The sequence below is a fragment of the Vicia villosa genome, linkage group LG7 (genome assembly GCF_029867415.1).
Source record: "Vicia villosa cultivar HV-30 ecotype Madison, WI linkage group LG7, Vvil1.0, whole genome shotgun sequence".
Lineage (NCBI taxonomy): Eukaryota > Viridiplantae > Streptophyta > Magnoliopsida > Fabales > Fabaceae > Vicia > Vicia villosa.
Window position 1 is genome coordinate 55069769 of NC_081186.1, and position 17032 is coordinate 55086800.

A 17032-nucleotide genomic window follows, 5' to 3' on the forward strand; every position below is an offset into this window, starting at 1 on the left:
TGTGATATTTTCAAAAAAATGCGAAAGCATTAAGCGACAAAAAAGAGTCAGTTCACGTATCTCTACAGATCAGAGGTATGGCCCGGAATTAAAAAAAAAATCGGAGGTCCACACTAACAATATGGTGAACATATGATATGGATCTTTGTTGATTTTATTGTTTGGATGAGTGTTTAACCCCTCTGTTATTAATCATAATTTTTTATGAGAGTGATTAGTGCTGACTCAACTGCGATTGTGTAGCGTTTTGAACTTCTGGAGGTAATTTCCTTTCAGAATCTGTTTCATGTGTATGTTCTGAGTTTGTAGGAAAAAAAGAGTATCTGATTTGATCACTGAATTGAACCATTTGAAAAATCTTTTTGGAAAACTTGTTGCATGATTGTTGGTATGTTTTGTTGTATTTATTAAGGTAAGTAATTTTGTTTAGGGACAAACAAAACTCTAAGTTGGGGAGAGTTTGTTAGGAGTGAATTAGTAGTGTTTTCATGAGTCAAATTAACTACCTTTTGAGCCGAAGTTGAGTAGATCTTATGAGTTTTGAGGATTTTATGGTTAGAATTGAACTTTAGAGGTTCGATACTAATTGTAGAACAACTTGCGTCACTTTGGGTGTTATTTGTGCAGATATTGAAGTTGAGAAGTAAAGACGAAGAAACACGCAGGCGTAGAGACTCTGGAGAAGAGAAATCACAAAGAAGTGGGATGAAGCAAAGGAAGAGCCGCGACATTAAGGGGCGAGACACACCATCCCCTCAGACTTGGGTTCGCGCTACGCCAATACGTGCCGAGGCGCTGTGGCTGCGTTACAAGGATAAATTGTTATAAATATAAGCCCTAATCCTCATAAGAGGGGGATTTTTGGTGAGCAAAATTTAGAGAGAAATAATAATCCAGAGCAGCAAACAACATTCGACGGAGAATTCAACATCAATTGAAGACATTCCCTTGATGAAGATGAATCCATCCATGAAACTTTGTATTCTTCATATCTATGGAGAGCTAAACCCAATTGTGTTGAGTTTAAGGTAGTAGTTAACCTATGAAGATGCAATTACTTTGATTAATTTCTGTGAACAATTATTTAAGTTTTATTATCAATGAAAAACCTTGCTTTTATTTTATAGGCTTAAATGCAACTTTGGTCCCCCTATTATGTCTTTTTTCCAATTTTGGTCCCCTCATTTCAAAAACCGGTTTAGATAGTCCCCTTATTTTGAATTTCTTAGTTAAATGGTCCCACTTCCAATCTGAGAGTGTTTTTTAATGACGTGGCAGTGTCAATGGTGACGTGGCAGTGCCATATCAGCAACAAATTATTTCATTTTATTATATAATTATTTCAATTATATTTTAAAATATTTTCTAATATATTAATATATAATATAGTAATAAAACAATATAAATATAACATTTAACCCTAAATCTAATGTTTTGTTCATCTGGGTTCTTGGAGAAGACAACAACGTAATCCATCTTCTTCGTCAAGCCTCATCTTTCTCGCAAATCTTCATCTTGTTCATCTCTTTGCTTTCGCCACCTACTTTTCAAATCTTCAACGTAAACCATCTTCTCTGCAAAGCCTCATCTGTTTTTTGTTCCATGTCGTCAAGGGTGTCATTTGCATCTACAAATCAATCCGGGTTAAGAATAAGAGGGAACAAATGTTGGTGTCATGTTGAGTCTCCATTGATGACATCCTGGACCTACGAGAATCCCGGAAGAAGGTTCTATGGATGTGGGAATTTTAACTTGTTGAGGAAAAAAGGGTGTAACTATTTTGAGTGGTATGATGAAGAGATGAACATCTGTGCAAAAGATGTGATTCGATCTTTGAAAAACAAAAATGACGAGCTTCTGGATTTAAGCAAGGAGAGCAAGAATCATGAAAATTTTCTGCAGTTGAAGATTAAGTATATGGGTTGGGGTTTAGGTTTGGCATTAGGGTTACTATTCTTGAGTTGCTCTTGGTGCTTGCGACCCTTCTTCTATGATAGTTTGCCCAACATCCTTTTTTGCCTTCTTGTTACCACCCTTAGGAATGGATCTGTCAGCTGCTCTCTTACCTTTGCAAGTTCTTTTGTTATGTCCCATATGTCCACATTTTTTGCATTTCACAGTTTGAAGAGTTCTTGGCAACGTGTTTGTGCTTCGAGGCTCATCATTAGCCTTGTTTCGATTCTTTTTAGAGCGTCCAATAGCTCTCCTCATGACAGGTGGGTTAATGGCAGTGTCTCCACTAATTGGCCGTAGTTGTGGCCCATTTGTTGGCAATATTATGTGACTGTATGTAGCAAGCACAGTAGATCTCCAATTTGAATAAAACAGTCCCATTAAAAAGCATTCATAAAACAATGGATATGTAATACGAATAAAACAGTCCCATTATGTGAATAAAACAGTCCCATTAAAAAGCATTCATAAAACAATGGATATGTAATACGAATAAAACAGTCCCATTAAGGATGAACATCAGCGTTGAAGACGGTAAGGTTGAAGACGACAAAGGTTGAAGACGGCAATCAGTGTTTGAGACATTTTAGGGTTCATAATTTGGGGGAGCCTATTTAGTATTCTGATGATATTATATGCATTTTCAAGTATTTAATGTACAATTAAAATTCTAAAATAAAAATAAATAAATATATATTCCCTAAAAATCAAATACATATCTACCTGGCACCTGACACGCAAGTAACTTATCTGCCACATCATTAAAAAAATCTCCCAGATTGGAAAAGGGACTTTATTCCCCAGAAAATTAAAATATGGGGACTGATTCAACCGGTTTTTGAAATGAGGGGACGAAAATTGGAAAATGATCATAATAGGGGGGACTAAAGTTGCATTTAAGCCTATTTTATATCATTGTTGAACTATCAATCGAGAGATAGGGTTTATACTTTTGCCCTAGGTTTTTACATTGACTTGTTGATTAATACTCAGAGATGAGATTTTGAAGAAGTTTTCATAAATCATCGTAGTTAATTCCTTTTATCTTTATAGTTATTCTGAGAGATCGAATATCATACCGGTAGAGGTGGCTCTAGATTGATCATTAGACATAATATCAGTTTTGAGGATGAATGAAAATAATAACTTAGATAATGTTCACTTGAGGATTAATTGATTATTGCATATGAATAGGTTGATGAGCCCTAGAACTCAACATATCCATTCACCATTGTTATTCGTTTTTAAGCTTTTATTCATTCAATTATTATTCTGTTATATGCAATTGGAGATTAAAACAATACAAATCAATATTTTTCACTACTCATTATAAATTGACTATAGAACGGCAGCAATATTAACTCAGTCTCTGTGGATACGATATATTAAAAAATATTTACCCAAAATACTTTCACCAATGGATCACCATGTTTCTTGTAACAAGCTTCACTAATATGACATATTTTTCCAGTGCACACATTTCCATCTCCTCTACCTATTCCACCTTGAAATCCACCAAATTCTCCTCCTAAACAAAAACCTCTTCCTAATCCATAACCTTCAACAATATTTATCAAAGCATTAAGCCATATCTTTGTTGTCTTCTGCGAAACCATTGGGATGGCCTTTTTAATACTTAGAAGAGACCTAGCTATGATCAAATTTCTTGAAATTGTTCATTCAATCCCATCAAAAACGGAATGATCTTGTCTTCAGTCTTCATGATGTAGCCTTTCTCATATTCAAACTCACACAAACATTTGAACAAGTGCAATATGGCAAGTGTTCTACTAATATAACTATTCTCATAACACATTACTTAGCAAATACTCACACCACACACCTTCATCGAATCTTGGTTGACAAAACAGTTACAAAATAAAAAATAACTCTTCTACCCCTGTAACTTGTTCAACAAGTTCTCTAACCACCATCTTCTATTGTTAATTTATATAAACTAAATTAATTTAATATGTCAGTTTAATTTTTCAACTGTCATTATACTATTCTAACGAAAATGCCGGCATGCATTTTAAAAATATTACTACACATTGACTCATAAGCAAAAACAAAACAGCAGAAAATCCTGAAGGTGATTAAACAATTTGATATGTTATCTCTCCAATCTGATTGAACTAGTCACATGTTAGAATTTTTTATAATCAATTATGTAGCTGTCATTTGATGCAACCATGTTCAAATTATCATTTATATGTTGAACATCATTTTAATTCTCAAAGCTCATTGATGATCTCTTTGAAAATTCAAGGCATGGCTTCCACTTTCTATACTCTTTCTGTTTTCTTATTGTCCTTAATCATCTTCACTTTTCCTACTTACTCAATTCACTTCCAAAATCCAAGTTTTAGTCCAAATGATGCCAACATAATCTACCAAGGTTCTGCAGCACAAACTGTGGGACAAGTTAACTTTAACATCAATGAAAAGTATACATGTCAAGTTGGAAGGGCCATCTATGCGAAAAGAGTGTTACTTTGGGACTCGAAAACCGGTCAAGTCACTGACTTCACGACGCATTTCACTTTTATAATCGATACTCAAAGTAAACCTTTATATGGCCATGGCCTAGCCTTTTTCTTGGCTCCTTTTGGATTTGAAATCCCACCCAATTCAGCTAGTGGATTTATAGGCCTATATAACACCACAACAATGGTTTCACCTAGTAACCAAATTGTTCATGTGGAGTTTGATTCGTATCCGAATAAGGAATGGGGTGAAACAACACAACATGTCGGAATCAACAATAATTCAATCGTTTCATCGGTTTCAACACCTTGGAATACAAGTTTACATAGTGGAGACACTGCTGAGGTAAGGATAGACTACAACTCAACAACCAAGAATTTGACTGTATCTTGGAAATACCAAAGTACCTCTAATCCTCAAGAAAAAACTAGTCTTTCGTATCTAATTGATTTGTCGAAGGCGTTACCTGAATGGGTTACCGTTGGATTTTCAGCTGCAACAGGTTTCAATGCAGAATTACATAATCTTTTGTCATGGGAGTTTAACTCAACATTGGATAAAAGCGATGATGGCAACACAAAAGGAACAAGAATAATTGTGATAGTACTAACAATCTCTTGTGGGATTGTAATAGTAGTAGGAGCATTAGTAGCATATGTAGTACTCAAGAGGAAAAGAAAGAGAAGTGAAAAGCAAAAAGAAGAGGCTATGCATTTGAATTCAATGAATGATGACCTTGAAAGAGGAGCAGGACCAAGGAGGTTCACCTACCAAGAACTTGATATTGCCACCAATAACTTCTCTAGAGATAGAAAGTTGGGTCAAGGTGGGTTTGGAGCTGTTTATAAAGGCTACTTTGTTGATTTAGATATACAAGTTGCTGTGAAGAAAATATCAAGAGGGTCAAGACAAGGTAAGAAAGAGTATGTAACTGAAGTTAAAGTGATTAGCCAACTTCGACATCGGAATCTTGTGAAGTTGTTGGGTTGGTGCCATGACAAAGGTGAGTTTCTTCTTGTTTATGAGTTCATGCCTAATGGTAGTCTTGACTCTCATTTATTTGGTAAGAGAATATCTCTTTCTTGGAGTGCAAGGCACAAAATAGTTCTTGGATTGGCTTCTGGTTTGCTTTATCTACATGAAGAATGGGAGAGGTGTGTGGTACATAGAGATATTAAATCAAGTAATGTTATGTTAGATTCTAGTTTCAATGTCAAGCTTGGTGATTTTGGGTTGGCTAAATTAATGGATCATGAGCTTGGTCCTCAGACAACCGGGCTAGCCGGAACATTTGGCTATCTAGCTCCAGAATATGTGAGTACAGGTAGGGCTAGTAAAGAGTCAGATGTGTATAGTTTTGGGATAGTTGTGATGGAAATAACTTGTGGAAAGAAAGCTACTGAAGTTATGAAGGAAAAAGGTGAAGAGAAGGGAATGATAGAGTGGGTTTGGGATCATTATGGAAGAGGAGAACTACTTATGGCAATGGATGAGAATTTGAGAAAGGATTTTGATGAGAAACAAGTGGAGTGTTTGATGATTGTTGGATTATGGTGTGCTCATCCTGATGTGAATCTAAGACCATCAATTAGACAGGCAATTCAAGTGCTTAATTTTGAGGTTGCTTTGCCAAATCTTCCACCAAAGAGGCCTGTTGCAACATATCATGCTCCTACACCATCTGTAAGCTCTGTTGAAGGTTCCATAACCACAAGCCTTCAAGATGGTCGTTAATTGATAGCTTTCCAAAGATATGTTCTAAACAACGAAGCTGGAATAGCTCAGTTGGTTAGAGCGTGTGGCTGTTAACCACAAGGTCGGAGGTTCAACCCCTCCTTCTAGCGTTTTTATTTTCTTTGCTTTTTTTCTGTTTTTCCATATGCAGTTGTTCAACTTAAACGGGCCAACACATGGGCCTCTGGTTTATTTGTATGGGCACCAATTACCTATTTAACACACTCCAACCTTTCTAGAAGTTTATTTTCAAACGGTATATCATTTTCTCAACCATAAAAAATAATATTATATCATCCTTTATGTCAGTCTGCACTATCAAAATAATATTGTTTTTGTTGACTTAGAACAAATTACAATATACATGATTATGTCTTTATTTAGGTTCATTTATATTTTAGATTGGAGTTTTTGAAACAATTGCATTCCTGCATATGAATTTACTATCTACAAAATAGTTTTTTGTCAGTTGATTTCCTTATGAATTTATTTAATTTTATATTTATTTTAGAAAAACTGACACTGATGATATTTTAGAATCATTTTTAGTATAATTTAAAAATTGTCAATTGATCGGATCCAGGTAATATTCGGAATGAGGAAAATCAAAATAATTTATGATATAATATGTAAGAATAAATATATATTTTAATAATATAATATGTAAGATAATATTTATTTTTAGACATGATATATCTTATATTAAATTGTATGTTTATTCTTAAATATGTAATAAAAGTTATAAGAATAAATTATTAAAATAATTCTCTTTATCGCAAAATATAAACATACATTTAACAAAAAAAGAAGTGTTTTTAAGAAATAGATAGATTTGGTCATTTGGTATTCACTTGTTGAATTAGATGCGAGATGTTGGTCTAAAGTTCAACCTTTAATATTAGTGTTTTTTTTTTGTATTTTTTAAAAATATAAATTGTAAGCAAGTAGATGATATTTATAAATTAAAACTTGTATTAAAATAAAAAATACATATATTTTCAAATTAATAGATATATTTATTATTTATTTTTTAAATAAATCCAAATTAATATCATGAAATTTTTCGAAATATGAAAAATTAAAATTAACTATATACATATAAAACAAATTTTAATGTATTAATAGATAAAATAGACAAATAAACTACATTGTCATTTTTCTTTTAAAACGTGAAATATACAATATGAGTGTTTATGTTATAAAAAAAAAAAATGTAATAGTAATAAATAATTATCTCTTCTAATTTTTGAAATTTATTTTCTTAAAAGAATTGTTTAAAATAGATAACAATTATTATCATGAGAATGAACAAGGTAGAACTTAGAATTAAATATAATGATGTATTCAAGCAATGTAGTAGTATTATATATAATTATATAAATAGTTTTCCTTTGTGGGCTTGGGGGCAAGGTTGAACTTATAATTAAATATAATTATTTATTCAAAAACAATGTATTATACATAGTTATGTAATTAGTTTTCCTTTGTGGGGGCTTGAGCCCCCTTAACCTTCTACATGGATCCGCCCCTGGATTAAAATGTCAAACTCTTATTATTAAGCAACATCTTATGGACTTATTATATTTTACATATATATTGGTTAATTTGATATATTTGTTGTTTTTTTTTACAAAATGTCTTTTATCAGTTTTTTTAGAAAAGCTAAAAGTATTATCAAAACAAAATAGAGAAAGTTCAAGAAGACCGGCAACTAAAAAGTATAGCAACCTTAAAACTAAAAACAAAACGGCCTCTCATAGAAAAATTAGGATTTCTCCGATCCAAAAAGTCTTTTGCAAACCCTGTCAATTACATTATGAGAGCCAGCCTGCATGAACTGCTGTTGTACATGTGTGGTGGTATAGACAAATTAACATATTGTTCTATGTTGTTAAAATTCGTAGAGTATGAAATGGAGTTGGTGTTGGAACAATCTTGAGTTTTCTTTAGCGTGAAGAAAGAAGAGAATAAGTTGATTCTATGGAAAATGATTTTGTTTATTAATGAGAGGAAGAAGTTACATGTTTCTACATCATAGCATGCATACATATATATCTCTAGCTAGTGTGCATTAACTAACTTTCAAAACAAGCCACATTACTTATGTTACAAGTAACAACTAAAATCATGAATTACATATATTCAACACTACACCTAATTCGTGTTTTCTAAACTTTTCATTCCAATGAGTTCCTTCAACTCATCAAACCTTGTCTTTTTCAATGACTATGAGCATAATAGCTAATTGCAATTTTGACTTGCAATATGCTCAAGTTTTCCTTTGTTTGTTTGGTCTCTAAGGAAGTGATATCTTCTCTCTATATGCATACTTCTGCCATGACACATAGGATGATTAGATAAGTCTATGACTGATTTGTTATCTACCAACAGCTTCATCTTATTAGGTTCCATGATCTTGAGCTTTTCTAGCAGCATTTTCTATCCATATAGCTTGGCATGCTGCATAAGAAGCTACTACATATTCAGCTTCACAAGATGATAATGCTATTATTCCTTGCTTCCTTGAACTCCAAGAGATTGAAGCACCTCCAATCATGAATAGGTAGCATGTAGTACTCTTCTTCTCAACTTGATCTCCACTAAAGTCTGAATCAGTGTAGCTGTGTACCTCAAAGGCCTTGGCATCAACACACCATGATAAATTGTGCCCTTTATTTATCTTAGCACTCTCTTCACTACAGTTAGGTGAAATTCTTGAGGTTTCCCCATGAATCTGCTCAAGGATCCAATGACTTACTTGTATAATGTGCATTTACAAGCTCATCATTGCTATCCTATTTTTAATTTTGCTCTTGTCTCTAATGGTGTGACAGTTGTATTACAATTGCTCATTTTAAACCTTTTCAAGATGTCTTGAGCATACTTCTTTTGGTGCAAGAACACTCCTTTTCTTGTGTCCTTGAACTTCATCCTTTGAAATATGACATGTTCCCTAGAACATGCATTTCAAATTTATGCATCAATTTAGCCTTGCACTTCAGGATCTCATCTTCATCTGAACCTATAATAAGCAAATCATCCACATACAGACATAGAATGATTTGACCAAGCTTGTTTTCATCATTGACACACACTACATGCTCTGAAGTGCATTTTTAAATCCTGCCTTGATCAAGAAGTCATTTGTTCTTTTATTCCAAGCTCTTGGAGCTTGTTTAAAGCCATACAAAACCTTCCATAACCTATACACTTTCAGTTGCTTTCCTTTGATTTCAAAACTTGGTGGTGGGCTAACATAAACCTCTTCTCCTAATGGTCCATTCATGAATGGTGACTTTACATCCAACTGGTGTATCTTCCATCCTTTGTATGTTGTAGTAGCCACAACAATTCTAATGATCTCCAGTATTGCAACACGTGCATATAACTCATTGAAGTCGATACCAATTTTTTTTGCAAGAAGCCTCTTGCCACTAGCCTGGCCTTGTACTTAGCAATCTAACCATTTGTCCTAAATTCCTATTTATAGACCCATTTCACATATATTGGCTTCTTGTTTTGTTTCTTTCAATTATTCTAAGCTCTTCTTGTATAGCTGCCAACCAATTTGAATTATTCATTGCTTGTTTCAAATCAAATGGCTGTGACTCAGCCATCATCATCTCTTCTATCAGATTACCATCTACATTAATTGCTAGGTCTAAAAATCTTTCATAACCAATTAATCTTATTAATCCAGTTCATGTTCTAGTAGACCTTATAACATTTTGTTCAAATGATCCTCTACCTTGATCAGCTATCTCTTTATTTTGTTGATCATCTTAAGCAAACTTTTGATTGTATATTTCTCATTTTGAACTAACTTCTGAGTCCAGTTCCAGCTCTTTCTCTCATCTACTTAAACATCTCTACTAATCAGAAGTTTATCCTCATTTGGTGAATAAAATTTGTAAGCATTAGTTAAAAAATAACCTATAAGGATAATAACTTGGCTTCTATCATATAGATTTCTTCTCAATTGTTCAGGTACATGCCTGAAACACATTGATCCAAACACTTTGAAGTGATCAACATTTGGCTTCAACCCTGTCCATAACTCATAAGTTGACTCGTGCAACATCTCTAAGACTTAAACGATTTTTGCGGAATACGTAAAGTACTGAAGCTTGACGTGTTTTCATGGTATTCTCGGTTCTGATCACGTTGCCACGCGTCGAAAGAGGATTCAGGCGGGAGGATTTGAATTTCGAAGTAATTTGTGTAACTGCACAAGGACAGATGGCATCCCAGGGATTCTCGTGGGTAACGTGGCATCAGATTAGTGTAGGACCGTTAGGGTCGAAATTAGTATAAATAAGGGTCTTAATGTTAGGATTCCATGTGTTCATTTTGTACAAATTACTCTCAAACCACTCAAGTATCAAGTGTTTAGAGAACGAGTTCGCTGAGAAATGTACGTATGACACCAACGCCATTTTAAATACATTTGTATCTTTCTTTATTCAAGTATCTTTTCATTATTACTTCTTTCGTTTACTTTCTGTTATTTACATTCCTGCACTTCTTTATTTCGTCTAACTTTCATTTCGAAGCACTTTATATTTCTGCATTTTACATTCTTGCACGTTACATTCTCGCACTTTACATTTCTGCAGTTTATACGCTTTTATTTATATTTCTTTGTCGAAAGACATACTTATGTGTATAACAAGTGTTGTTTTTAAGTAAACATTCACATGATCATATCATAGACAAGTTTTCTCGAAGCCAGAACAAACAAGCATGAATCAAATCATATCGAAAGACAATTGTTTGACTATGTCCTAGGATCAATCTAGTCGATCCTGCGAGTAACCAAAGTATATTTTATAGTTTGGTGGACTAGCGGTTGTTTACCGGAAATCACTGTAAACAAATTGGCACGCCCAGTGGGACAGTGTCAAACAGATTGTTATTAATTGATTGTTTTGTTTTGTCTAGAAAATATCAAGACCTTGTATGAACCTTAGGAACGGTAAGTTAACCAACAGTGCACAACCGATTCCTAAACGAAGGTACAACAAGAAAATGGTCACCGCGCCTCCATTCATCAGCGCAAGCGAGATACCACCTTTCTCGACAAACACTGCAAGTCAATTATTTTCCCCAGGACCATCATCCACCTTCGAAGGATGGAGACCCAACAATCCATATGGAATGCCATATTCATATATGACAGGATTACGAGGATCAAGGCCTACATACACTATATCTAACCCGACGACATTTTCGCCGAATGTCAGTTCGATAGGTCGAAGCGCACAGAATACTGGCTTCTCTGCCCAAATACCCCCTTTCACTACAAATAGTCAAGCAGCATTTCGAAAAGAAATGGATGCAAGTAACCATGATATGTTAGGAAACCCATTGCTAGAGGTGTATCCAAGGATGGAAGAAAGCTTGGTGGGTTTTGAAGGATAGAAAAACACTTAGAAAGGGGGGGTTTGAATAAGTGTAGCTTTAAAAACTTGACCGATAAAAATAAATTGCACAGTTATTTTTATCCTGGTTCGTTGTTAACTAAACTACTCCAGTCCACCCCCGCAGAGATGATTTACCTCAACTGAGGATTTAATCCACTAATCGCACGGATTACAATGGTTCTCCACTTAGTCAGCAACTAAGTCTTCCAGAGTCTTCTGATCACACACTGATCACTCCAGGAACAACTGCTTAGATACCCTCTAAGACTTTCTAGAGTATTCTGATCCACACGATCACTCTAGTTACAACCTGCTTAGATAACCTCTAAGACTTCCTAGAGTATTCTGATCCACACGATCACTCTAGTTCCTTACAACTTAATGTAATCAATTCTAAGAGTATTACAATTGCTTCTTAAAAGCTATAATCACAAACTGTGATATTTCTCTTAACGTTTAAGCTTAATCTCACTAATATATTACAACAGCAATGTGGTGAGCTTTGATGAAGATGAAGATTCTGAGCTTTGAATAGAACAGTGTTTCAGCAAGTTAATATTCACAGAAATTGTGTTAGTTCGTTGTTTTTTTGTTAACCTTGCTTCTCATCAGAACTTCATATTTATAGGCGTTGGAGAAGATGACCGTTGAGTGCATTTAATGCTTTGCGTGTTCCGTACAGCATCGCATTTAATGTTATACGCTTTTGTCAACTACCTCGAGCCTTGTTCACGCTGTGTCTACTGACGTTGCCTTTAATAGCTTCTAACGTTCCTTTTGTCAGTCAGCGTAGCCTGCCACATGTACTTCCTTCTGATCTGATGTTTGTGAATACAACGTTTGAATATCATCAGAGTCAAACAGCTTGGTGCAAAGCATCTTCTGATCTTCTGACCTTGAAGTGCTTCTGAGCGTGATACCATCAGAACTTCAGTGCTTCTGATCTCATGTTCTTCTGATGCTTCCATAGACCCATGTTCTGATTCTGCTTCGACCATCTTCTGATGTCTTGCCAGACCATGTTCTGATGTTGCATGCTGAACCCTTTGAGACAAAGCTTCTGAGCGCTGAATTATGCATACTCTTTATATATTTCCTGAAAAGGAAATTGCAATGGATTAGAGTACCATATTATCTTAAGCAAAATTCATATTATTGTTATTATCAAAACTAAGATAATTGATCAGAACAAATCTTGTTCTAACAATCTCCCCCTTTTTGATGATGACAAAAACATATATAAATGATATGAATTTGCGATCAGAAAGAGCAGTCGGCAAAAGACAAATTACACAGCTATAGCATAAGCATGTGAATATGTCTCCCCCTGAGATTAACAATCTCCCCCTGAGATAAATAATCTCCCCCTGAAATAAATACTCGAAGAACTTTAATAAAAGACTTCCCTGATTATTTCGGTAGAGACGATCACATAAGCTTCTGTCTTCAGAGAATTCATAGCTTCTGACTTCTGCTTCCATTGGACAGCTTCAGAACTTGAATTTCTTTAGATCCCTAGAACACTCATAGCTTCTGATTCCTGCTTCCATTTAGGACAGCTTCAGAACTTGAATTTCTTTGATCATCAGAACATTCACAACTTCTGATTCCTGCTTCCATCTAGGACAGCTTCAGAACTTGAATTTCTTTGATCTTCAGAACATTCACAGCTTCTGATTTCTGCTTCCATTTAGGACAGCTTCAGAACTTGAGTTTTCTGGATCTTTAGAACATTCACAGCTTCTGATTTCTGCTTCCCTCGGATAGCTTCAGAGCTTTGAATTTCTACCAACATCACTTCATGCTAGATTTGTATCAGAACATTGTTGAATGTACCAGAGCATCATCAGAGCATCTCTACATCCTGAAATGTTACAGAACAAAAACTAAATGACAAAAGTCGGCATGAACGAGTCAGATCATAAAATGTATATTAGAACACATGATATGTATCAGAGCCATATAGGCTAAAATAATGTATTAGAGCAAATAGAATTTTGTCAGAGCAAATAGACAAATTTTGGATCAAATTCTATTATCAGAAATTCTGATCATTCTTCTTTCTTGCTTCTGATTTCTGAAGCTTGACAGCACTCAGCTTGCTTCAGTTTCCATAAGCTTATTCTTTTTTTACAGAATAACGCTTCTTATGGTTTTGCTTCTTGTGTTTGCTTTGAAGATTCTCTTCACTTCTTTATACCTGCAAAACACTTAAACCATATAGAACTTGCAGTTCTTGTTAGTAAATGTGTGGGAGCTTTACCCAGCAACTGATAGATTAATCAAATCATTTATCATTTATCTTCTCCCCCTTTTTGTCATAACATCAAAAAGAATATTTCAAAAGATTCAGATGTATAAAACGACAAATAAAATCACTGGAATGTAAAAACAAAGAAACTTTTCATTGATAATCAAAAGATATTACAAAAGGTTCTTATGTTTAACAAGATGAGAAACATTCCTAGCAAATACATAAAAAGTCATCCCAAGAGGAAATGACTACAAAAATTAAAAACAAAACCCTAGCAAGACACATTCTGTGTCAACCCATCAAGAATCCCTGTGGTCTTCTTGTCTTTCCAGACTAGAACCTCCACTGTAGGAGAGATTCAAGAGACCAAAGAGGAAGAGAGGGACAGTTCACAGACAGAGAACTGCTGTTGCAAACGGGGCTTTCTCTTAACATAGAAGTTAAGAATATCATTCTTAACCTCTTCCCATAACTCAAGAAAGTCTTCTGTCTTTGGGTGAAAGTTGATAACAACATCAAAGAAGAGGTCTGACTTGAGAGGTATTAGGAGAGCCATCCGAGATATGCATAGATCTGCCGCCTTTGAGTCATAGATCTTCAACAGGCTTAGAGCATGATTAAGAGATCCAGACAAAGGATTCAAGATGAACGCTAGGTTTGAACTAGGATTTTTTAAAGAAAGAAAAACTTTGTTTGAGCAAGAGAAAAAAAAAACAGAGACAGAGTGTAATAGAGAAAATATAAGAGGGAAGGAGAAGCGTTTGAAGAGTATTTAAAAGAAAATAAAATGAAACAAATGATGGATAGCATTTAATGTTACGTGACATGAGGAGAGATAATAAAGACAAATGAGGTGACTAGCACAGTTACCTATGGTCGGCGTCCCTTCAACTGCACGCGCGCTTATCCATGAACAGTAAAGACAGGTTTACCATCCCGAGATAAAACGTTACAGCTGTTTTGCTTTAAAAGAGGTTCTGAATCAACTTAGACAATGAAACGTTAGTCATAACCGAATCATAATTTCTAAAAGATCTCAATCAGAACTTCTGATTAAAAAATAATCCACTTTCATTTCAGAAGATACTCATACATAAGAATTTCTCATCTTCTCATTCTGGGCATAAATCCATACTGATGTTCTTCAGAATGAACTTAAACCTATCTTCAGCCAGGGGTTTTGTAAAGATATCAGCCCATTGATGGTCTGTATCCACAAAGTTTAAAGATAGAACACCCTTCTGAACATAGTCCCTTATGAAATGATGTTTAATCTCAATATGTTTAGCTTTTGAATGAAGAATAGGATTCTTAGATAAACATATAGCAGAAGTATTATCACAGAATATAGGAATGTTACTCTCATATATCTGATAATCTTCTAGCTGACTCTTCATCCAAAGCATCTGTGTACTGCAACCAGCAGCAGCGACATATTCTGCTTCTGTTGTTGATAGAGCAATAGTTGCTTGCTTCTTGCTATACCAGGAGATCAAATGACTTCCAAGAAATTGGCAACTTCCTGAAGTACTCTTTCTTTCAATTCTGTCTCCAGCATAGTCAGCATCGCAGAATCCTACTAAGTTGTATTCTTTAGATTTTCTGTAAACTAAGCCAACATTAGTAGTACCTTTCAGATACCTTAGAATTCTCTTAACAGCAGTTAAATGAGATTCTCTAGGATCTGATTGGAATCTAGCACACAAACAAACACTGAACAGAATGTCAGGTCTAGAAGCAGTCAAATATAGAAGAGATCCAATCATACCTCTGTATAACTTCTGATCTACCTTCTTACTTACCTCATCCTTACCTAGGATGCATGTTGGATGCATAGGAGTTTTGGCTTCTTTGCAGTCTAGAAGATTAAACTTCTTCAGAAGTTCCTTCACATACTTGGTTTGGTGAACATACGTTCCTTCTGATGTTTGATTTATTTGTATTCCAAGGAAATACTTGAGTTCTCCCATCATGCTCATTTCAAACTCAGCCTGCATAGACTCAGCAAACTCCTTTCCAAGTGTAGCATTAGATGTTCCAAAAATAATATCATCTACATATATTTGACAAATTAAAATATCCCTTTTAAAGGTTTTACAAAAGAGAGTAGTGTCCACTTTTCCTCTAGTGAAACCATTATCCAGAAGGAAAGAACTTAAGCGTTCATACCAAGCTCTGGGAGCTTGTTTCAATCCATACAACGATTTCTTTAGTTTAAAAACATGATTAGGAGACATAGAGTCTTCAAAACCAGGAGGTTGATGGACATAAACTTCTTCATCTATATAACCATTTAAGAAGGCACTCTTAACATCCATCTGATAGAGAGTGATGTTATGTTGAGTGGCAAATGAAATTAATAGACGAATAGATTCTAACCTGGCCACTGGTGCAAAGGTTTCTGTATAGTCAATCCCTTCTTGCTGACTGTAACCCTGAGCCACCAGTCTGGCTTTGTTCCTTACCACTTCACCTTTCTCACTGAGCTTGTTTCTGAAGACCCATTTTGTACCGATTATATTGAATCCATCTGGTCTAGGAACAAGATCCCAAACATCATTCCTTGTAAACTGATTCAGTTCTTCTTGCATAGCAATTATCCAGTCTGGATCTTCTAGAGCATGATCAACAGAAGTTGGCTCGATCAAAGATACAAGACCTAATTGACAGTCTGCATTGTTCTTAAGGAATGCTCTTGTTCTGATTGGATCATCCTTCTTTCCAAGAATGACATCTTCTGAATGACCAGAGATGAGTCTGGATGATCTTCTGACAGATGGTTCTTCAGAAATGCTTAGATTCTCCAGAGAAGCTGATACTTGATCTTCAGATTCTTTGCTTCTGAGAAGCTCTGCTTCTGATGCGTTGCTTCTTGGCTCAACAACTTCTGATACATCAATATCACAATCTGCAAAATTATCAAACTGCTTTGGTTTTTCAGAACCAAGCTTATCATCAAACCTGATATTGATTGATTCTTCTACAATCAATGTTTCAGTATTGTATACTCTGTAGCCTTTTGAGCGTTCAGAATATCCAAGAAGGAAACATTTTTGTGCTTTGGAATCAAACTTACCAAGATGATCTTTAGTGTTCAGAATAAAGCATACACATCCAAAAGGATGGAAATATGAAATGTTGGGCTTTATATTCTTCCACAATTCATAAGGAGTCTTATTTA

The 17032-nt window shown here is 34.8% G+C and overlaps 1 protein-coding gene and 1 non-coding gene across 2 annotated transcripts; both read left to right on the forward strand.

Annotated features, from left to right (window-relative positions):
- The first annotated feature begins 4221 nt into the window (after positions 1-4221).
- Positions 4222-6394, forward strand: LOC131617233 (L-type lectin-domain containing receptor kinase IX.1-like). Its single transcript, XM_058888571.1, has one exon. It carries the CDS (start codon positions 4225-4227, stop codon positions 6172-6174), a length of 1950 nt encoding a protein of 649 aa, XP_058744554.1. The 5' UTR covers positions 4222-4224; the 3' UTR covers positions 6175-6394.
- Positions 6211-6284, forward strand: TRNAN-GUU (transfer RNA asparagine (anticodon GUU)). Its single transcript has one exon. It is a non-coding gene; the product is annotated as a tRNA-Asn (tRNA).
- Positions 6395-17032: the final 10638 nt, after the last annotated feature.

What these genes read in the sequence shown, in the direction of transcription:
- LOC131617233 (XM_058888571.1), top strand. Translation starts at nt 4,225, where the DNA reads ATGGCTTCCACTTTCTATACTCTTTCTGTTTTCTTATTGTCCTTAATC.